This window comes from Gouania willdenowi, chromosome 22, assembly GCF_900634775.1.
Source record: "Gouania willdenowi chromosome 22, fGouWil2.1, whole genome shotgun sequence".
Classification (NCBI taxonomy): Eukaryota; Metazoa; Chordata; class Actinopteri; order Blenniiformes; family Gobiesocidae; genus Gouania; species Gouania willdenowi.
In genome coordinates this window covers 4,307,864-4,330,276 of record NC_041065.1, presented here as the reverse complement: position 1 = coordinate 4,330,276, position 22,413 = coordinate 4,307,864, and the positions used below count along the sequence as shown (strand labels likewise).

The 22,413-nt window shown below is 39.2% G+C and overlaps 1 protein-coding gene across 5 annotated transcripts in view; it reads left to right on the top strand.

Moving 5' to 3' along the window:
• Positions 1-21,697, top strand: part of clmna (calmin a) — a 42,665-nt gene extending 20,968 nt beyond the window's left edge. The window contains exons 3-13 of one of the 5 annotated variants that reach the window (XM_028439006.1): positions 7,668-7,763; positions 7,842-7,925; positions 8,974-9,066; positions 9,331-9,527; positions 9,602-9,795; positions 9,867-9,949; positions 10,030-11,641; positions 11,726-12,054; positions 17,029-17,102; positions 18,662-18,853; positions 19,882-21,697. In XM_028439006.1, coding sequence (XP_028294807.1) covers positions 7,668-7,763; positions 7,842-7,925; positions 8,974-9,066; positions 9,331-9,527; positions 9,602-9,795; positions 9,867-9,949; positions 10,030-11,641; positions 11,726-12,054; positions 17,029-17,102; positions 18,662-18,853; positions 19,882-20,005 — 3,078 coding nt within the window. In that variant the 3' untranslated portion in view covers positions 20,006-21,697. Of the gene's footprint in view, positions 1-7,667; positions 7,764-7,841; positions 7,926-8,973; positions 9,067-9,330; positions 9,528-9,601; positions 9,796-9,866; positions 9,950-10,029; positions 12,055-17,028; positions 17,103-18,661; positions 18,854-19,881 lie in introns of all 5 variants that reach the window. The other 4 variants (XM_028439005.1, XM_028439004.1, XM_028439003.1 and 1 more) reach the window with 4 other exon arrangements.
• The last annotated feature ends 716 nt before the right edge of the window (positions 21,698-22,413 follow it).

Sequence of the window (22,413 nt, the reverse complement as noted above, 5' to 3'; positions counted from 1 at the left end):
TCTTCTTCTTCAAGACCCTCCTCATGATCTGAGGTTGATATTTGCTAGAAAGAAATAAGTATAAGAAACAATTGTTTAAGACAAATATTTGTGTTGTCATATTAAATCAGATTATTTTAAAAAGTTATGTAGAGAGGTCTGCTGCTGCTGCTGCTGCTGCTGATGTTGGTGTTGTTGTTGTTGTTGTGGTGATGGTCCAAAAAACTTCAACAAACCACCTCGAGGAAGAAAAAAGAAAAGAGCTCAATGTATTTGGTTGGCTTGCATAAAGTAAAGTAAAGAAATGTACATGCTACACAAACACTAAACATTTGAGATATGTATGGAATAATTGTTGCCATTGGCAACAAGACGTATGATGTGTAAGCAAAGCTGGACTACTTCTTAACATAAAGCTGTTAAAATTGGTGTAAAGTAAGGATAAATATGTGCTCTAAGTTTGTTGTTAACCACACTGTCAAATTTGAATGATTAATATATACATATAAACATTTTATGAATGTGTTTAGAAGAAAATGGCTGAATTCCCTTTACACAGACTTAAATGTGCAGTTAACTTTTCTGGTGCTGGTGGATGACTGGGAGTTTGGGACAAAGTGACTGGGACATACTTTTTATAATGTAACACATAGTTTACACATTCTCACTTACCACTATCACATTTTTCATTTTCATCCTCTTCTTGTTTTTTTCTTCTTTTGATGTGGGATATGTTCACTTCCTTTAATCTGTGTGTTTGACATCACGCAGGGACCGATACTAGTGGGGCCCCATTAGGGAGGTTCCCGACGTATCACTGTAATGTGTCCGGGGGGTTTCAAGTTGTGTCACTGATATCTGCGTCTGTCGGGGCCCCCTACTAACAACTAACCAGTGACTACTCAGAAAGGGCCCCGTGGAAGTGTCAGGAACCTGGAGTGGAGAATATGCACAGCAGACGGTTGCGTAACTGCCGTCGCGTAAAAAAGCACTTAAGTCCAGACCGGAGAATACGGCCCATAATGCTTTTATCCATGTTTTAGCACCAGTATCTGTTAGGGGCGTGTCAAACCACAAAATAATTTAAAAACAAGTTGTTTATACAAATATTGGCCTAAAACCTTTGAATCTGCTACATGTTTAGAATTGAGGTGCTAGCTGCTACATGTTAGCATTGAAGTGCTAGCTGCTATATGTTTAGCATTGAGGTGCTAGCTGCTACATGTTAGCATTGAGATGCTACCTGCTACATGTTTAACATTGAGGTGCTAGCTGCTACATGTTTAACATTGAGGTGCTAGCTGCTACATGTTTAACATTGAGGTGCTAGCTGCTACATGTTTAACATTGAGGTGCTAGCTGCTACATGTTTAACATTGAGGTGCGAGCTGCGACATGTTTAACATTGAGGTGCTAGCTGCTACATGTTTAACATTGAGGTGCTAGCTGCTATATATTTAGCATTGAGATGTTAGCTGCAACATGTTAGCATTGAGGTGCTAGCTGTTACATGTTTAACATTGAGGTGCTAGCTGCAACATGTTTAACATTGAGATGTTAGCCGGTACATGTTTAGCATTGAGGTGCTCGCTGGTACATGTTTAGCATTGAGGTGCTAGCTGCTACATGTTTAGCATTGAAGTGCTAGCTGTTATATGTTTAGCATTGAGGTGCTAGCTGCAACATGTTTAACATTGAGATGTTAGCTGGTACATGTTTAGCATTGAGGTGCTAGCTGCTACATGTTAGAATTGAGCTGCTACATGTTTAGCATTGCGGTGCTAGCTGAGGCTAAAAGTGGTCCTGTGATCAGCAAATTCTTTCTTGCACAATTTGCACACAACTGAGCCTTTGTTTTCCATCCGGTGTTTTTATTTAAACTAAAACTAATGCTCACGAACTACAGCAACAACTTCTCCACTGGTTCTCCTGTTTCTTGAGTTGTGGTCTGTGCATTAGTATTATGGGTATACAAGGAACTTGCACAATGGGAAATGTTCCGAGCTGTTTAGTTATTTTTCTGTAATTAATTCATCTAAATTAATGCGATAAAGTCCCAGCCCTAGTTTTTACCTAATTCTGTGAATGTGTCAAGATAATCACTGTCCTGCTTGTCTGGAGAAGAACCACATAAAGAATGAAGTAAAAACACTTCTACTTATCCGTCTACAGGACTCCAAGTTCAATGCAAAAAAAAGGCAACAAACGGTGTGTTTATAGTGGAGATAAAAACAAACTTTCAAGCCTTTTTTTTCTTATTTCAGTAAATGGTGTTTGATTCATTGATCTATATGAGGCCTAAACTACGATAAAAGGGTTTTGCAAAGAAAAATGATAAACCTGACCTGTGGTTACCCTATGATAAGTCTGCTACTTTAAATAGATCCTCCTGTTGAGCTGAAGCTGCACAAATAAACGCTATGAAACGCCAACTCTGCATCACAGTAAACAGTGTGCAATGATCAAATCACACTCTGCAGAGTTCCTGTAACCATGGCAACGGTTCTAGAGCAGAAGTGCTGCGGTGCTATAAGAAAAGAATTCCAGGCGGAGCGTCTTGGGCTGGGAACCAAATCTAGACCCAGTGGCTCTGGTAACATGAACTAAATCAGGCATCAACTCATTTTTCCTAATCGTGGAATCGTTCAAAAAGTGTCTCGACTGAACCACCTACTCCACCTCTCTGCCTGCTGATTAAGCACCTATCACAGTGACATTTTTTTTACTGTAATAATCAGTAGAAATAAAATATCCTGGAGAAGCTGACTAATACGTCTGATTTTAAAATTATTCCTAGTTCATAGCGTTTTCCATCACTGACCTGAAACCTCAGCACATTCCTGTGTTTCTGTCTCTGTTTCTACAAACTCAACATGTGCCCAAGCAGGGGATCTGCTCCAATTATAGCGGCCCAGGGGGCGTGTCTGAGTTAAGTAGTTCATAAAGTAGGTCCATTATGGTTTTCAACACTGCACTGATAGTTTTACTGTTCTCATATGAAGGTGTGTGTGTGTGTATTTCTTTTGAGAATCAAGAACAGATGTTCAGTAACCTCGGTTCGATGAGTAATATGAGTGAGATGTCTCACTGAAACGTGTCCGTCCACCAGGGACACTCCCACTTCCTATAAAAGGAAGAGGTGGACGGACACCTTCCATTCAAAAATAAGCACCTCTTCTCACTCGTTTGAGCTAGAAGGGTTGTCTGGTGAGACATCTCACTCTTATTACTCATAAAACCGGGGTTACGTAAATAACCTAAAGTTGTATTTCATAATATTTAGTGAGATGTTTCACTATGGGATATGGTAGCTCCAGTATTGCAGACATGCTTATCGAGTGGATACCAGCTATACTGATACTTGCTGTTATAAAGAGATCTAGTGGAGGAGGCTTGAGCACTCTGAGAATGGTCACCTTCCACTCAGAAATCAACATTAATCCAAAATACGTATGATTTTATGCAAGATACAGGCCTACATAACGTTGTAGGCATATACATGTACAACCACACGGTGAATGAAATATGTTGAATGAAACATAATGTGGCTAAAAATGTCTCTGATACCTTTTTCTTGAACAACAGAGTGCTCTGTTTTATGTCAGCTATAATCTGATAATATGGCTTACATGTCATAAAATATGGGTTTTCGATTATTTAAAGTTGTTCAAGGCATATTATTGCATTGGTAACTTGAGTTTCCGTGAACGCTCAGATGAGCGTGTCCCTTTAAATGTTATCGCCACAAGGAATTGTGGGGCAGTATTATCTGGTCTCCTTTGGTAAAGGATGTATCAATGTTTCTTAGGCTAAAGGAGGTAAAAAAGAAAGCATTGACAGTGACATTGCTAGGTACCCGTCCTGCGTCCCTGACGCATAAAAATCTAAAAGGACGCAGCAAATTCACTATCCATGCGTCCCAGGGACGCACCTCATTTTTCCCATGAAAAACGATACATTGTGAACAACAACTTATGTTTAAAATCACATTAACTAGCAAAAGAAACCTAGCCGTCAGCGGACCCCTTTACGCATTAACTTAACGCAGACATGATCCCACTGCCAGTTAACGTGGATTTCATTTCAAAATGTTTCCTGGGACCGTTTATTAAGTGCACCGCCCTCCCCCCTGAAAGCTCCGTCTGTGTTTCGTGTAGCGCAGCGACGCTCCGTGAAAACGTGATCAGCTTTCAACATCTTTCCCTGCTCAGTGTTGGAACTGTTGTCTGGTTAACTAAGAATAACTCAGTCCGTGTTGTCCTTTAGTTCTTTTTTCGTCTATAGCTACACATTCAAAGTCAGCAAGCTACCTCAAGTACAACAGTTTTAGTGGGAACTTCCGGTTTACAAAATAAAAGTCCGTTGGAACAACGTTATTAGAATGTTTCATTCTAACAACTTCTCATCAGATCTACAGAAGATAAGATCATTTAAATTAGGTTAATTTAAACTAAGTTGATCAAAACTTGACCCCTGAGAGGAAATATGGTGACATTAATGCTGTTCTCACGCATCTTTATATGACATATACATAATTAAAAAGGAGCAATTAGAATAATCCATTTCACTACAACTTCTATATACCTTTTAATTGTATCTCCCTTCATTTTTGACATAATTTTTTGTTTAATTATGATTTTTTATTTTTTTATTAGTATTTATTTTTGTTTTCTCACAGGATTTAAAAACTAATCTTTTCTTTAAAAAATTATAAATATTTCTTAAAAAACGGAATTAAAAAAAATTAAGTGGAAAACTAAATTTGGAAGAAAAAAAAATTTTTATAGGCCCTAAGTCAAAGGCACAAACTTCTTAGTAGTAATCTGTGATGTTGCTAGGTACAATTACATTGTAAACAACAACTAGCAAAAGAAACCTCGCCGTCAGCGGACCCCTTTATGCATTAAATCAGCGCGGACATGATCCCCTTGAGTACATGCTAGTTTAGCCTCTACAACAACAACTAGCCAGTTAACTAGCTACTTACAATACACTACAAACATAGTCAATTTTGTGCTTTAAGTTTCATAGTGATTGACTCAGTTTATTTGATTTAGTTGATGTTCAGACAAGAAGATTCTGGTCTTATTTTGGTGACAATTAATTTTTTGACTCTGTCATGGTGATAAGAATGTTTTGTTTGTGTTAAAATGGGCACTTTTATTGATAATTTATTTTTGTACAACAGACACCATTTTGTTTTCATTTGAATTTTAGTCATTTATTTTGGTGTTGTTTTTTTTGCTACAAAAGTGCAATATAAAATTTTGAACATACATGAATATATCTCCTAATTATAGCCATATCATACCACCATTAAAAGAGTTTAATACTACAATTTAAGAAATAGAAGAATATAAGAAATAGAAAGAAATGGTTTTTTTTATTGGGGACCCATTGAATTTCCCATGAACCCACTCATATCACCACCTGTGGGTCTCGGGACTCACTACATTGAAAACCTATCAACATCACTGCATTGAGCTTCCTTTCCTTAGCTTTTAGAGAATTGGAACGCTCTTTATCATGGCCGCCACTTAAACACTTTTGGGGGTTCAGGAAAAGTGGACAGGAAAGGAGATAGGAGGGACTACAGTATTTGGACACAGCCTAACTGGGGGTTTCCACTGGTTTCCACTGCGCCACAGCACAGATCCGTTTTTCCCCGCTGTCCGCCGTCCGGTAATCCCCACCGGTTGTGTTTTAAGTGCGCCATGGTGCACTCCGGTTGGACGACTGTGACGTCACGAGACAGAGGACTTCTCAACTCAACTCTAATTGTATTGCGCAATTTACAACAATGTCATCTCAATGCACTTATCAAAATATAAAATTCACAATAACAAAGAAAAAAACCAACAAGATCCACATGAACAAGCATGTCCCGACAGTGGGAAGAAACAATTCATTTTTAACAGGAAGAAATTTCTGCAAGAACCAGGTTCAGAGGTGGCAGCCATCTGCGTAGACTGGTTGGGGTTACTGGACAGAAAGGATAGAGAGATAGAACATCAGAGTGTCCCAGACTAGTTGAGCCGTGAACCACAGATCAGGAACCGCCATCATCAGCTTCAAGACACCTGAAACAGAGCAGAGAGAGAAGGACGAGGAGAAGGCACTCACTGCAGAAAAACATGATACATTATTATCAAGTCATCCTGCCTTGGCCTTGGGCCTCACTCCCAGTGGCCTAGTCAATACTTGTTATGAAGGTGATGAATCTCTTCCCTTTTATTGGTAAGCTAACAGCGACTCCAAGGTCTGTAAATGCGACTGTTTACATACGAGCCCATGTTCGCTCTAGTGGTTAGGTTATGTTATGATTCAATCCTGTTTATGCAGACTGTAAATCATAACCAACTACATCAGAATTTGAATCTCTTCCCATTTATATGCAATCTAACAGCGACTCCAAGGACTGTAAAATGCGACCGTTTACGGACAAGCCCATGTCCGCCCTAACGGTTAAGTTAATGCTATTATACGGTATACGCTTCAGCATATAAGTAGGTTTTGAGTTTAGCCAAAAAAGTAGCGAGAGTAGCAGCCTCCCGTACTAAGACTGGGAGCTGGTTCCAAAGGCGAGGGGCCTGGTAGCTGAAAGCTCTGACTCCTGTTCTACTTCTAGACACTTTAAGAACTTCCAGAAGACCAGCAAACTGAGAGCAGAGTGTTCTGCCCGGACGATAGGGCACTAACAGGTCTTTAAAATAAACAGGAGCTTGATCATGTAGAGCTTTGTATGTTAACAGGAGTATTTTAAACTCTATTCTAGATTTTACAGGAAGCCAATACTGGAGAAATAAGCTCTCTCCTGTTGGTTCCAGTTAGTATTCTAGCTGCAGCATTCAGACTTTTTAGTAAGTTATTGGGACATCCTGAAAGTAGAGAGTTACAATAATCTAGTCGAGATGTAACAAATGCATGGATTAGTTTTTCAGCATCACTCGGGGCCAGTTCTCCCGACATTTATATAATTGCTCGTGAACGCAATTAAAGGTATGTGTTATAAACACAACAATAAACAGATAAACAGGTCAGTGTTCCTAACGAAGGAGAACAAGAAGGTTGGACTCTGGATTTGTCATAGCTACATTTTTTTATCAACAGCCAACAGAGAAGAGATAAAACTGCACCAGTAAAACATGAACTAAATCAAAGTTGCTGCAGTTTACAGTGTAGTTACAGTATGAAAGGAAGCAATACAATTAATGTGATTTTGTTTTTACACATTATGACATTTTGGTGATGTATTTACTTGAAATATAATCTGAAGTGTTTTATTTTTGAAAGTAACCAGATATTTTATTGCGGAGTACGTGCTTAATTCCTGTTTTGCTATATTTGCTCTGTGCTGATTGATGCGTCGTGCTCCGGTGTACGCCAGAAATAGAAGCCCTGCGTATATCTGGTGGAGGGCACCGGACTACCACATCTGGGAAGGAGCAGACACGCACCGCAGCGGACCTGGTGGAAATTAACACATAGACTAAATTGAAACCTATCAGCTCTTGTGGTGTGGCGGAGAGGAAATTGGGGGTTAACCTGTTGGTGCTCTCACTGCAGCATTCACCAACAACTAGAGACGTAGTAATGAGTTGCTGATGTTTTATCATTGTCATTTATTTCAATGGTCAATCTTCTCATTGAAACTCTTCCTCTTGTCTTTGTATTTTACACATCTTCAGCGTGAGCCAGCTATTGTGGTCCATGACCTTTTCCAGGACATCCAAGATGGCCGTATCCTCATGGCTTTGCTGGAGGAGCTGTCAGGCTGCAGACTGGTCAGTGCCTCTAATGATCTTCTCCTTCAATGAAGTATGCAGAGAGAAACATTAACGACTTCACTTTACTTCTTATAGCTTCATGGCTTCAAGAAGTCGTCTCATCGTATATTTCGACTGAACAACATCGCCAAGGTCCTTTCTTTCCTCGAAGAGAGAAATGTAAGCAGTGTTTTGGGTCAGGGGCTGTTCATGAGTGTATGTCTGTCAATGCAGGTGTTCTCAATCTATGGGGTCTGGATCCCATTTGGGGTCGCCAGATGCCTTCAAGAAACTACCGTAACTTGAACCCATCCTTGGTTAATTTTACAGTATTTCTGCAACTACACCAAACTTGCCTTATTTTCATCACTTTTTCTTGCCATATTTTTGCTCCTATTAAGACATTTTTGTTACATTACACCCATTTCTGCCACTTCTCCATCACATGTCAATGCCTGTTCTGCACATTGTTTCCTCTTTCAAGACATTTACGGCACTTAATATTCCCACCTAATGTCACATATGACGACCCATTATTGGCACTTTTAACCTTTTCACCATATTTAATGCTTATTTTTGCCAATTTAACCACATTCACTATTTTTCATACCCATTATTTGCCAGTTTAAACACATTTTTCCTACTTCTCAAATTATATTTCCCCAACCTCCCCACACCCCATTTCTGCCAATTTTAAGCCAATATTGACACTTTGAACTCGTTTTACCACTTTTTCTGTTTTTGGCCACATAATTTGCAACTTTTAACCAATTTCTGTGTTTTTAAAAATCCCATTTCACCATTTTTGGTCACTTTTAACCCATTTTTATTTCTGATTAAAACAAAGGATTTACATCTTTAAGATGACTATACACTATGGTGTAAATAATAATAAGATTCCTGGATAACAGTGGATATTATTCAGATGAATAAATAAATGTGGTTATCACAGATTCATAGAACAATGGACCATCATTTTACTGACTTTATGAATGGGCCCCAAAAATCTCTCCCCTTTATTCCCCCTTATAGATGACCCTGTCTCCACATGACTGTTCTTCAATGTTCATGTCTGTGTTCAACCACCTTCAGCTACAGTGGGGGTTCCTGGTCTCTGGCACCTTTATTTTTGGGGGTCACGGGCTGAAAAGGTTGAGAACCACTGTGTTAATGTGTCTGTTAAAGTGTGTGTGTGTGCGCTAATGTGTGTGTTATTGTGTGTTCTCAGGTAAAGTTGGTCAGTATTGATGCAGCGAATGTTGCAGATGGAAACTCATCCATCATCCTTGGCCTCATCTGGAACATCATCCTCTTCTTTCAGGTACTTCAATGGTTTCTACTTTTTTATGTTCTGATGGTTTTTATTTACTTTTAAAAACTTTAACAAAGACCAGCCACGTTTGAAATCAGATGCCAACTGGTTTCCCAGATTTAAACACGTGTGTGTCAGAGGGTTTTTACTCCCAAAGTTGAAGCATTTTTCAAATACAGAATTGTTTGAGCTAACAATTGAACGGATGCCACAGAGAAACCAGAGTAAAATAAAGTGGGTTTTTACTCAGACCAGCTTTCTTCTGTCTCTCAGATTAAGGAAGTAACTGGGAACATTCGGAGCCAGTTCCCTTCCTGCTCCAGTCTCTCATCCATTCCCACCAGCTCTGACTCTGACGCGTCCATGTGCAGCACGCCATCAGACGAGAGGCAGTCCACTGCTACAATCATGCGGGAACACAGCAAGGCCATCAAGAAGTTGTTGCAGTGGGTCCAGAAACGAACACGCAGGTGAGTGCTGCGAACCCTAGGACTCATCCTACTGGGACGTGCTGGGGATCAGGTGTGACTGCTTCTGGTTCCAGGTACGGTGTGACTGTGCACGACTTTGGGAGGAGCTGGAAAAGTGGGCTGGCTTTTTTAGCAGTCATTAAATCAATCGACCCCACGCTGGTGGACATGGGCAGAGCCTTACTGAGATCTGCCAGGGAGAATTTGGAAGACGCTTTCCACATCGCTCACTACAGCCTGGGCATCCCACGCCTCTTAGAGCCTGAAGGTGAGAGGCTTAGAGAGAAGCTGAGAACTTGTCCCTCATCTAAACGTGATGTGGTGTGTTTCTCTGAGCAGACGTGACCATCAGTGCCCCTGACGAGCAGTCCATCATCACGTACATGTCCCTGTTTCTGGAGCACTTCCCTGGAATAGATGAGGTAGGAACACTGTGAGCACAGCAATGGGCTCTACGTTTTATCAACCAACTAACTTTATCTGACTGTGTTCACTCCCAAAGACAGAGGACAAACACCAGCCGATTGAAAGAAGCGTCTCCATAGGAAGACTGAACTTCTGCGACGTGCATGATTCTCATGGAAGCACAGAGAGATCGTACAAGTTACAGAAGGACAGAAGAACCAAGGGTCCTCCCAAAATCCTTATTTCCTCCCTGTCCGAAGACAAAAGTAGTGTCTCGTCTCCAAACTTCAGGGTCGCACCAAGTCGCACGTGGTCCAGTGAAAACATATCTTCTCGATATAGTGTTCATGAATTGCCCAAGAAACCTGAAAGCTTCAGCTCTCACAGCCGCTCATCCATTGGTCTCTCTGACAAAGACTCCTGGGAACTCGGGGATTCCAGGGCCACGCCCCACAGCTGTGACAGCGGCACAGGCTGGGACGTGTACCGCGCCATACCTGTGGACGTCACCAATGTGGACGAAGGCTTCATCTCACCCTTGGATGATCGACCACCAGATGAGTTTTCCATCACTGAGTCCATCACTGATGGAGGCATTTTCTCACTGGAGAGTAGCCAAGAAGGAATCCATTCAGATAAGAACCAGGTAGAAGAACTATCAGACCGTCTTCACCATCCATCTGACCAAAATGAGACTGAGTCTACCAAACCTTGTCATGGAGACAAAAAGGAGGAATCCTTCTTTGAACCATGGCAGGAAGAGGAGCAGCCTGAAACTGATGCTGAGAACTTGGCTTTGTCTTCTAAAGAGTTTGCAGTGAATTGCATCGATTCCTCTTTGCTCGCGGAACGATGTGAGGAGGCTGATGGAGAAGTGAGCGTATGTGTGAACGAGCACAGGAGCCCTGATCCTGGTTCTGAATGGAACACATCCAATCCTCCTTTAGATACTGACCAGCCCAATAAAAATCAACTTTACCAAGAATTTTCAGAATCGCCGCACATTTCTCAACAGAAGCGTTTCTCTGAAGCCTGCAGAGTTGGAGAAAGCACTGACACAAGTGACCAAGTGGGAGGAGCCAAAACATGTCTTGACGTCAATATTCCTTTGATTTCCATTTCTCAGCCGTCACAAGAGCTGGATGAGGGGATGAGGGATGAGGAGCATCCGTGCTCCAACACCACGCCTGGAGCGGAGAAAGATGGAGAAGACTTGAGTTTGTCCTCGGAGGAAAATAGCAGAAGATCTGTGGATGTAACTTCTGAACATGTGGAACAGACACAGGAAAAGAGAAACGAGAGTGCGGGGGATGCAGATGAAAAGTGCAATAGATCCACCACACAGACTTCTGTGGTTTCACATTCTCCAGCTGAACCATCAGACTCCATCACTCATTCAGCTTCTGCACAGATCCAAGACTCAGCCACAGATCTGAGCCCAATAAGTGACATAGAGCAGCATGTTTCAGACCCTTTCTCCCTGAATACACACAGCGACATAACGCCATCATGTGAGGAAACATCTTATCCAGAGCTGGAACAAGGTTCTCCTCATGAGGAGTTGGATCAAGGTTCACCTCCTGAGGAGCTGCTGGAACAAGGTTCTCCTCCTAAGGAGCTGGAACAATGTTCTCCTCATGAGGACCTGGAACAAGGTTCTCCTCCTAAGGAGCTGGAACAAGGTTCTCCTCATGAGGACCTGGAACAAGGTTCTCTTCCTGAGGAGCTGTTGGAACAAGGTTCTCCTCCTAAGGAGCTGGAACAAGATTCTCCTCCTGAGGACCTGGAACAAGGTTCTCCTCCTGAGGAGATGCTTGAACAAGGTTCTCCTCCTAAGGAGCTGCTGAAACCAGGCTATCCTCATGAGGAGCTGCTGAAACCAGGTTCTCCTCCTGAGGAGCTGAAGAGCAGCCCGATGGAGCCCATGGATCTGTTTTATCCTGACAAAGAGGAGCTGCTGTTTGTGGAGCACCGTGACACTGAGATGCTGAGCTGGCCGTCTGTTCTCAGTGTGTCCGCTCTGCTGCCAGCACCAGCTTCACACACGTCACCACAGGACCAACAACTTATCCTGCCCGAGGAGATCTTCGAAGAAGATCTGATGCAGGATGACTATGATGAGGTAAATGTTGTTTTTCTCCTTCCACAGTGGACACGTTTACATAAGAGCTTTAATTCCCCTTCAATTCTAAATAACAATGAAATCCTCTTTAACACCTAATTCTGAATGAAAGTGGCCATTCCAAATTAAACTCAAAGAGTAACTTATTTATTTATTTATTTATTTATTTATTTATTCATTCATTCATTTATTTATTTATTTATTTATTTATTTATTCATTTATTTATTCATTTATTTATTTATTTATTTATTTATTCATTTATTCATTTATTTATTTATTTATTTATTCATTTATTTATTCATTTATTTATTCATTTATTTATTTATTGGAGGATAGGCCCCTTGAGATGGAACATCTCGTCTTCGAGGGGGTCCTCAGTAACTAAACCCCAAAACCTCTTTTTTTCAGCTGAATACAAATGTATCTGGGTATCAAATAATGCTGTTAATTGATTCTGGTCCAACTCAACATTTTAGTGAAAGTATTTCAGTTTGTCATATTTAGTTGTAAAAGCTAGCACTTGTGGGCTTTACAATCTGTGGTGAGTAGGAATGTGTGATATTTTATCGTTTATGATTTATCATAAACGCTGTGTGTGTGTGTGTGTGTGTGTGTGTGTGTGTGAGGTCTACCTGAAGCTACCGTGCTGCGATACATCATGGACCACTACTTGGTTAAAACCAAACAACCATCCAACAAAGGGAACACATTCAAGTTCCTCCGTCAGATCCACCCAAAGTTCCACAAACACAGGGAGAGAGATGAACCTGTAGCAACGATTATGAACTGGAAACTCAATAAAGCTAACTATGCTAAGCTAACCCACCAACACATTGAGCTAAGTGCTAACCACTGCATATAAGGAATAATAGACAAGTAAAAAGAAGACGTCTTACTGTCATATATATATATATATATATCATTTTATTTCAAGTGAGGAAATAAATGAATTACATACAGTAACACTAATAGTGATCCACATGCACAAATATATTCCATAATATATCAGCTAATGAGCTGTATGAGTCAGCAGTTATTGTAGCCTTTTTAAGTGTGTCTAATGTTGATGTATTCACATTTATTTGTGTTTGTAAGGAACCTGTTTACACTAAGTTGTGAATTTTTTTTATCGTTATCATAATAAATACTAGAAATTATCGGTCAATATTGCCCATCCCTAGTGGTGAGATAGAGGGAATAGAGAGGTATAGATTAGATTAGATTGGTTTATTTGAAAGTGTAATTTCATATAACACATGAACAAACATGGTTAAAAAAAGCCAGAATTAGCCAGAAGGCTATTTTTCATCTGTAGTCCCCTGGCCAAGATGTAAAAAGGCATTAAAATACAAGCATGACAATACATGTACAAGTCAATAACAACAATAACAGTACCTGTTACAATATTAAAACACACAAAAAGCACGTGTTCAAAAGGCTACGTTATCTAATACAATACAATGCAGCGCAACATGCTCGACTTTTAATGTTGGCAGACGTACATGTTAATAAGACAAATTTTCAATTTTTAGTAAAGGCCTTGTAAGTGGTTAGCTGTTTAACCTCCTCATATTGAGTAATGAGTAGCTGGTTAGCATAGCATAGATTGTTCATTGGAGATTTTATAGTATAGACTGGGCGTGTTTTAACTGCTCCACGAGCCCCGCCCATAATCAAGGGCATTTTTTTGAATTTCCCTCCTAGTGGCAGGTCAGGAGAAAGCAGGGGTTTAGTTACTCTTTAAATCAGAATTAAGTGGCTGGTTTATTCACATTTTATTTCTGAATGGAATATTTCCTTGTTGACGTTAATTCCGGTCGTTCTGATGCTGATCCTGTCAATGACACGCTAGTGACGACATAATCCAGGATGGTAGCGCAAAGCAAGTGTTGGACTGGAGCCAAGATCGTTTGTTTCCTAAGAACCTTAGAAGACTTGGATGTAATGAAAAGAGTGGATGGACAGAAGCATAAACATGCAGATATTTCACACACAGCAGCAAACACCAGCTTTCATCAGGAACATGAAGCCCTGCACCAGGACACAGAGCGTCATCCTAAAGTTCTCTATCCACTCAACGTCTTGTAGATGGACGTCGAGCAGCCGATGGACTAAACGCTGGCTTCGATTGGCTAAAGTACGGTCTTCTATGTTTTAGCCAAAAAGAATGGTTCGTTGTGTGGTTTTTTTCCCCGATAGACGTGAATAAGTCACGTTCGCCCCCTGTCCAATCAGAACCCCTCCCTAAAGTGGAATTGAATAAAGGCAAATAAACGTGTTTTTCACGTCAACCTCGATTTGGGAATTACTATTTCCATATAAAAATGAAGAATTCATTACAAAATATTTAATTTCAAAATAAAAAAAAAATAATGCAAGGAACTCATACAGTATGTAAATGGACATAAAACGACTCAAAAAAATACAGAAAATTACAAAATGACAGAATAACACATTTCGGGCTCTAAAAACACACAGTAGGTGTTTTCTGTTAATGCTCTGATTGGTCATTATTCTAATGCTGACATAAATGTTGATCATGTGACCCTTAGATCAGATACAATCACAGTTTGTATCCCCGCCCCCTGTGATAGCAGCCGCTCGTCTCTGGCGAATAGCCCAGGATGAACTCATCTTTGATCCATGAAGATACGAGAACTGATAATAAACAGTGTCGTGTTCTGTCAGCGTTGGATGATACATGGGATTCTTTAGATTCAGCAAGGTTGTATTTGGAGGTTTGTGATTAAAGAACACCATGTGACGTCCACAGATCCATCTTTCTTTAGTAAAAGTCAAAAAAAAGTACAATGCTGCTAAATGTACTTGAGTACAAAAGTAAAACAAATGTCCCTTCAATAATAAGAGTTTTTAAACTGGCAAAATCCATATATATATATATATATAATATTTAGTACTCTAAAATGTGTCATAAAAACTGGACTGTATTACCTATAAATATTAGGGACACTCCCACTTATAATTCATTTAAAACCCAGCTAAGAAAATCAGATCTGATAGTCAGCAGTTCTCTTGCATTTTATTTTATATTTTCATTTAAAATATGTATTGAACTTTTTTAAAAAGGTGAATTATTAAGTTTTAGAATGTGACAATTTGTTATTGTACTATTGTTGATAGATTTGTTTTTTTTAACAGCAGATGAAGAATAGCCATTAGGCTAACTCTGGTACATTTACTGTAATGTTGATGAATGTACAGTACATTGTCCCTGTCAAATAAACTTAAATAAATAGATTAAAAGAAAAAGTTTATATATGTTTCCCTTTATGAAGAAGTTAGCACTCATTATAGATAACATTTGTAAATAAAATGTTTCAAGAAAAAAGAAAAACGTGAAAATGTTGAATTAAACCCAGAACAGCCTTGATTTGAACATTTTTAAAAACTTGAAAATATTAATTATAAAACTAAGGGACATGTCGAACAGAAAAAAACATTTTTCATTTCACCTCAAGAGATTCTCCAGGTTTCTGGAATGTCTTTTTGGTCTGAACATGAAGTACAAGTAAAGTACGTAACAGATACCATAAAGTACAGTAACAGTGTTTGTTACTTGTCACCTCTGTGGTTGACTGATTGCTATCAGAAGAAGCTTTAACTGTGCTTGGACACGTGATTGATTGATGATCCAAGTGTATCGGGAACAGAACGCTGGCTGATATCTAACACTTCCATTCCTCAGTAGACGTGCGTCACTTCACCACCTTCTCTGTGCCAGCTTAGAACTCATCATCTGCTGTTTTTCACTCTTCACACAGCGTACTGTTCTACACTGATGTATGTTCCATTCTCTATGACAATAAACTTTGTTTTGTTGATTTGTGCGATTAAATCATTTAGAATGTGTGACTAACGCAGAAGGAATGAGAAATAAATAGAGAAGTACAACGTTAGGTCAAAATGTCTTTCACAGATATTGATTAACATTATTTCACTGTTATCACAGGGGGCGTGGCCACACACATGTGATTGCATCTGATCTGAGGGTCACATGATCAGCATTCAAATACAAATAATATTCTGTCATGTTGTTTATTTTTATTATTTTGTAGATATTTTTGTCATAGTGTGTATTTTTTGTGTGTATTTTTCTGTTATTTTGTGTTTTTTGTCATTTGGCTTTTTTTTCTGTGATTTTTGTACTTTTGTTGTTGTGTGTTTTCATTGTTGTTTTATATATTTTTCTGTTATTTTTGTCTTTTTGTTGTCATTTTGTGTGTTTCTGTAATTTTGCTTATTTTTCTAGTCATCTTGTGTATTTTTATTATTTTGTTTATATTTCTGTCATTCTGTGTATTTTCGTTGTTTATTTTTCTTATTTTTGTATTCAAAGACAAATGTGTAAACAGCAGGAAAAAAACAACAACACAACAAATACAAATTATATTCTGTCATGTTGTTTATTTTTATTTTGTATATATTTTTGTCATCATGTGTATTTTTGTTTTTGTTTTGTGTATTTTTTTATGGTCATTTTACATATTTTTTTGTTGTTTATTTTTCTGTGATTATTTTTCTGCTTTTCTGTGAGTTTTCTCCTTTTTTACCCATTCTAATACATGTGAGCAGTGGATTCTGGGAGCTTGTTCTCGATAAAAAACACATCCAGCAGGAATATGAACTCCTCTTGGTTCTGCTCAAAGTTATTCTTGCAGATTTCCTCCAGATGTCGTGTCATGACCTTTAACAGATTGTGCCAGCTGAGAATATTTTTCACAGGCTGTGTGGCATTAGTTTGGTTCTTTTGTTTTCAGTAATAACGTTGGTTCTGTTTGGGTTGGACTGCTGTGATGCCATCACACGATCGCAGTAAATAGTGCTGGATCATTTCTAATAAAGACTGGGAGCTTTTTCAAGCTGTTCTATGATGTCCAGCTAAAGGCTGATCCTTTAAGAAGCATGACTAAGCTTTAGAAATGATTCATATCTTTCTTTCCAACTCATATTAGGTGAGGCGTGAGACTGACGATGCATTGGAAGCGTTGAGTCCAATCCCTTGTAGGGCAGTCCTGGAGCCAGTGAGGTAGGCTTTCTAATTTTAACCTGAAAAAAAATACACATTCTTTTCTGTTAGTGTCGTTTTTATTTGTAACAAACTGTGAGTGCAGAGCTCGTTTTACAGTAACTCTATTTGTCTTTAACCCTCCTATTATCCTCAAATATTACACATTTTACCCCTGGGGTCAATCTGACCCTAGGGGTTAAATTATTTGCCTCCAGGAAACAATTGTCATAAAATTGTTGACCATGTCGTTTGTGTCAGACACTTTGTTTATTTGTTGAATACATAAATAACCTCTTGATAATGAAACCTTGACCTGTTCTCTAGCGCCAACATCAGAGTATGAACCCTATTGGTTGTAGCGATGATATGACCTTTTCCTGCAGCGCCACCATCAGGCCAAACTTTCAGTTTTGGAGTTAGTTTATCTTGAAAATCTTTCATCCAAATCTTTTCTATTTTGGGGTGCACATTCATTACTCAAACATCTTTATTGACTTATTTTTATCTCCTTTTTTGTAACATATTTGGGGTTATTTACTATAAAGTCCTCTGTCTCAGACACATTCTCCTCTATGTCACTTTCACTGTGAAAGAGCTGTTCCAAAACGAGAGAGAGAGAGAGAGAGAGAGAGAGAGAGAGAAAGAGAGAGAGAGAGAGAGAGAGAGAGAGAGAGAGACAAGGTCATCGCAATGCGCCCACAATCCATTTAGTGTGTCTCCCTCTAATGAATATTTAAAGTAGACGAATCACAGAAGGGAAGAAAATAATATGGGAGGAGGAAATGCAAATTAATGAATGCAGTGGAGGCAATGCAATTCATCAAATCTGGAACTGATTGCGGTGACTGTTTCTGCACCTAAAATAGTACAACTGAAAGGCAGGTGTAAACTCACACACAGAGATCATCCCTGCAGTAAATGTTGACAATACACAGCAGAGATGAAAAAAGCTAACCTTTCTAGTATAAGAAAATCATTTAAATAAAACGATAGTCAATATTAACACCACTGAAATAAACTGCGCATCACGTTGTAATGGCCAGAATCGCAGTGATGTAACAATGTTCACATATGAGAATGTGGTGCACACAGCGCTGCTCAGGAGCTCAGACCTGTTGGATGGTGGGTAGTTTTAAAGTGTATTATTTTTTACTTGGATATTAATAAAATAGTTCCAAACTTCTGATTAAAGTTGGGGCGTCTTACCCAACAGAGCTTTGTCTGCATCTGCCATGTTTGCACTGGAGGAGTAATTAACAATGCTAACGCACGAGACTACTGGGGTTAGAGTAAAACAAATCAAATCGATTTCAGCACCTATGAATTTATTTTGGAAAATGTGTCACACACACCGACAGAAGTTATGAAACATGGAGCAAAGAAAAAAAGTCAATTATAATTTTTTTCTTATGATAAACATTGAATGTGGTTAAATTGACCTGAAGGACAATAGGAGGGTTAACTTACACTTTAAACATGAATGGTTTAAAGATGTAACTGCACTGTTTTCCATTGTTTCTCAGTAGATTAGCTTTAGAGTTTATTATCTCTACTGCATCGTCTCCATTTGTTCCCAGCAGACGGGATGAAAGCCCAACGCCTCCAGTTCTCCGTCACAGAAAAGGAGGCGGCAGTGCAGAGCCCAGGGTGGGTGTGACGCTCAGTGAAGAGCTTCTCCCTCCCTCTGATCATCTGCTGTCCTCCCACTCACAGCAGCATCAGCAGCAGCAGCAGCATCAGCAGCAGCACGTCACCGACTCAGAGCTTTGGTGAGAACATCTCCATTATCGTCACGTTTAGAAGCTGCTGCTGACGTCAGATTCAGTGTGTGAACAAACATGAGACTAAACCAGCGTCGTTTCATCAAAGAGTAAACACTTTAGTTGCCATGGAAACGCAGTCTGTGGTCAAACATGTTAAAGCTGCAGTCGCACTCATCAAATTAAACACAATGTGATGAGAAATGTTTGAATAGGATTTTAAATCGATACAAATGAGGGTCGAATCCTGGTCTTATTACATGTTTAATGTGTAACGTACTTTTTAATGACATGATCACGTGTTTTAAATCATGACCTCATGTTTCTATTGATTGATCAGAAAATGATCAATGAGAAAAATCTGAATATACAGAGAGGGAGGGGCTGTTATGTCATTTTGTGTGTTTTAGTCCTTTGTTGTATTTTTCTCTCATTTTGTGTGATTTGAATTTTTTTTCGGTTTTTGGAGTTTTTTGTACATTTTTCTATCTTTTTTTTGTGTATTTTTGTACTTTTGTGTGTTTTTTTTTGTCATTTTTTGTGTGTTTTTGCCTTTTTTGTGTATTTTTGTCCTTTTGTGTATTTCTATGTCATTTTGTGTGTTTTTTGGAGTCATTTCTTGTGTGAGTGTTTACCTTTTAGAGTATTTTTTCTCTCATTTTGTGTTATTTGATTTTGTCTCGGGGTTTTGTGCATTTTTATTTCTTTTTTGTGTATTTTCTTTTCCTTTTGTGTATTATTCTGTCATATTGTGTGTTTTTTGGAGTCATTTTGTGTATTTTCCTTTGGAGAACACACTATTTGAATGTGTCGTGTATGTAATCTGGACGTGTGTTCCAAAGATCATAGATCACATGATTGGAAAGTATTTTGGCTGTTCTTCAGAAGCTACATGTTCACAGAGAGTAGGCGGGGCTTGTTTCTCTGTCAACTCTCTGTCACACGCTGACTGTGTGTGTGTGTGTGTGTGTGTGTGTGTGTGCGTGCGTGTGTGTGTGTGTATCTGTGCGTGTGTGTGTATCTGTGTGTGTGTGCAGGGGAGCGGACAGCTGGGAGCTGTGTGTGCTGCTGCTGCTCTGGCTCCTTCTCTACTGTTCGTGGGTGCTGCCTCAGATGGACCTGTGGACTCTGCACAGACAGCTGTTGAACCTCGACCACTGAACACACGTGCACACACACGCTCACACGTGCACTGGCTGGCATAACACTCTTCATTAGCTGCGTCCCAATACCCACACTTGTGTGATTGCGCCCCATGGTTGCGCGCTCTCGCTGAAGGGTGCGAGTGCGTATGGTGTCCCAATAGTACGGAGTGTGCTTTAGCTCCACCCACTATGCGCCCTTCATGCACACCTGTGCAAAGCGTGCATAAAAGTGGACTTTGATGAAGGGAATTACCCATAAGTCCTTTTGTCGTGGGACGTTCCAAATAAAGAAAAATCGATGGTGGACAAACATTCACAATAAACCCCGTTAGCAGCAAAAAGTGTTAGTAAGGTATCAATTGTTTAATTTCGGTAATATGTATTATATTAAAATACATAAACAAAATTACATTTAATTTTTTTCAGTTGAGGGTAGAAAATGACCAACTTTTCACAGGCTTCCACACATGGTTATAAGTTATTTTAATGCATTTTTTATTATTGTTTGAACAAGGAAAGCTACATTTTTTAAAAATTTGACTTTACTTTATATATTTTGCCGTCACCATTGATGACGTCCTGACTCAGGTGGATGACGTAACCGCAAACTGTCCCAATTCCAGTCTTTCAACACTTTCCTCACACACTTTACATCTGAAGTGCACTTAAACCAAGTGCATCCTTAGTGGAAGTCCGCAGGGCGTAGTGTGGGTATTGGGACGCAGCCATCAGCTACTGTATGTCCATCTTCCTCATCACTGACAGGTGGAGTCGTTCCAATGGACCTCATCAAACCTAAAGCAGCTTGTGTTTGCTTTAACTGTTCACTCTTTAACCCTTCATGTGCTGCTGTATCAGTTCAACATTGTCCTAACGTCACTTGGGCTTAAATTGTACTTTTTAAAATTCTGTTGACTTTACAGTAGGACGTGTTGACAGGCTGTGCCATGTTAGGAGACCAATTGGTTTGTCACAATGTCAAATGAAAAAGTCCCATCAGGATTGTCTGAGGGACTCAAACCAATCATTTCACTCAACTTTTACACTGCACACATGAAGTTGGACCAAAACGTCAGATTTACAAAGTGGGCGATATTTTTGATTCTGTATGAAAATGTAGATACAGTAACAGGGTGCGTCCACTCAGTTTGTGCAGCCCCCAATGTAAATGCAAACGTCTCCAAAAAACATACAAAACTACAGAAAAATACACAAAATTACAAACAAAACTACAGAAAATTACTCTCAAAACACAAGATAGCTACAAAAATAACAGTAAAATGTATATGAAACATGACAGACAAAACAAGAAAAATACACAATAATGTTCATAAGAAGAACATATACAAACACAAATACTCTAAAAGACTCAAAACACATAGAACAACAACAAAAACACTAAATTACTCTAAGAACACAAGATTATTATAATAATACACAAAAAATAACAGTAAAATATCTGAAACGAACATAAAAATACACTTAAAGTGTTATGACTAACAAAAGAACACTAAGGGCTTGCACTACGAAGCTGGATTTCCTCTTGTCGTGCTAACTTCCAGGATTTAATCAGTGTGTGCTATACTACGACACTGGCTAACGTCGTACGGAGCTAAATCACCATGGTAACTTAGGCTGAACGACTAACCTGGTCGGGAGAAGGTTTTGTTCTGGCTAGGATCTGAGCGAGGACTAAAGCCCCGCCTCCTGACCACCTCTTAGAAAATGAGCTGTCCAATAAAAGGAGGATCATTGTGAACATGTCACTCTGTGGATCTGATGTGACACTGACAGGAGAGAGAAAATATTTAGATATTGATGCAATCCTTTCATTTACTGATGATCCTATAATAAATATAGAGATTTATATCTGATGCACTGACCTACATTAGTCAGCTGATGAAGCCTGCGTGCGTCAGACGCTTTCAGACCCATAAATAAGTTAATTCATTAATTAATTTATGTATTCTGGGTTGATGCAAAGAGCCTCAGTCCTGTGAGATAATATCAAATATAGATGTTGTCCACCTTATGTAGGCTGAGCTGTATAAACACAGCATCAGAGCCACAGATGAGTTAAAAGAGAAAGTGCAACTGATCATTGTCTGTTTATTCTCCGTTTATAATCTCACTAATTCCAGCATTAACACTCATCAATTCATGTATTCATTCCTTTCTGCTTTTACTGCAGCAACAGCAGTGTTTTTAATCTGAATTACAATAATTATTTATATTCTTAAAGAATTATTCCTCAAGTGTGATGTAAATTGCTCTCCAGGTTCTCTGTGATTGTGATTGGTCTGACGCTCTAATCTCCTCCTCTGTCACTAGAGTGCGCACGTAGCCAGGCTGAAATCAACTTGCTGAAGCTGGATCAGTATATCCTGATGTCTCCATTAGCTTCACCTAACCTAACATTACCGT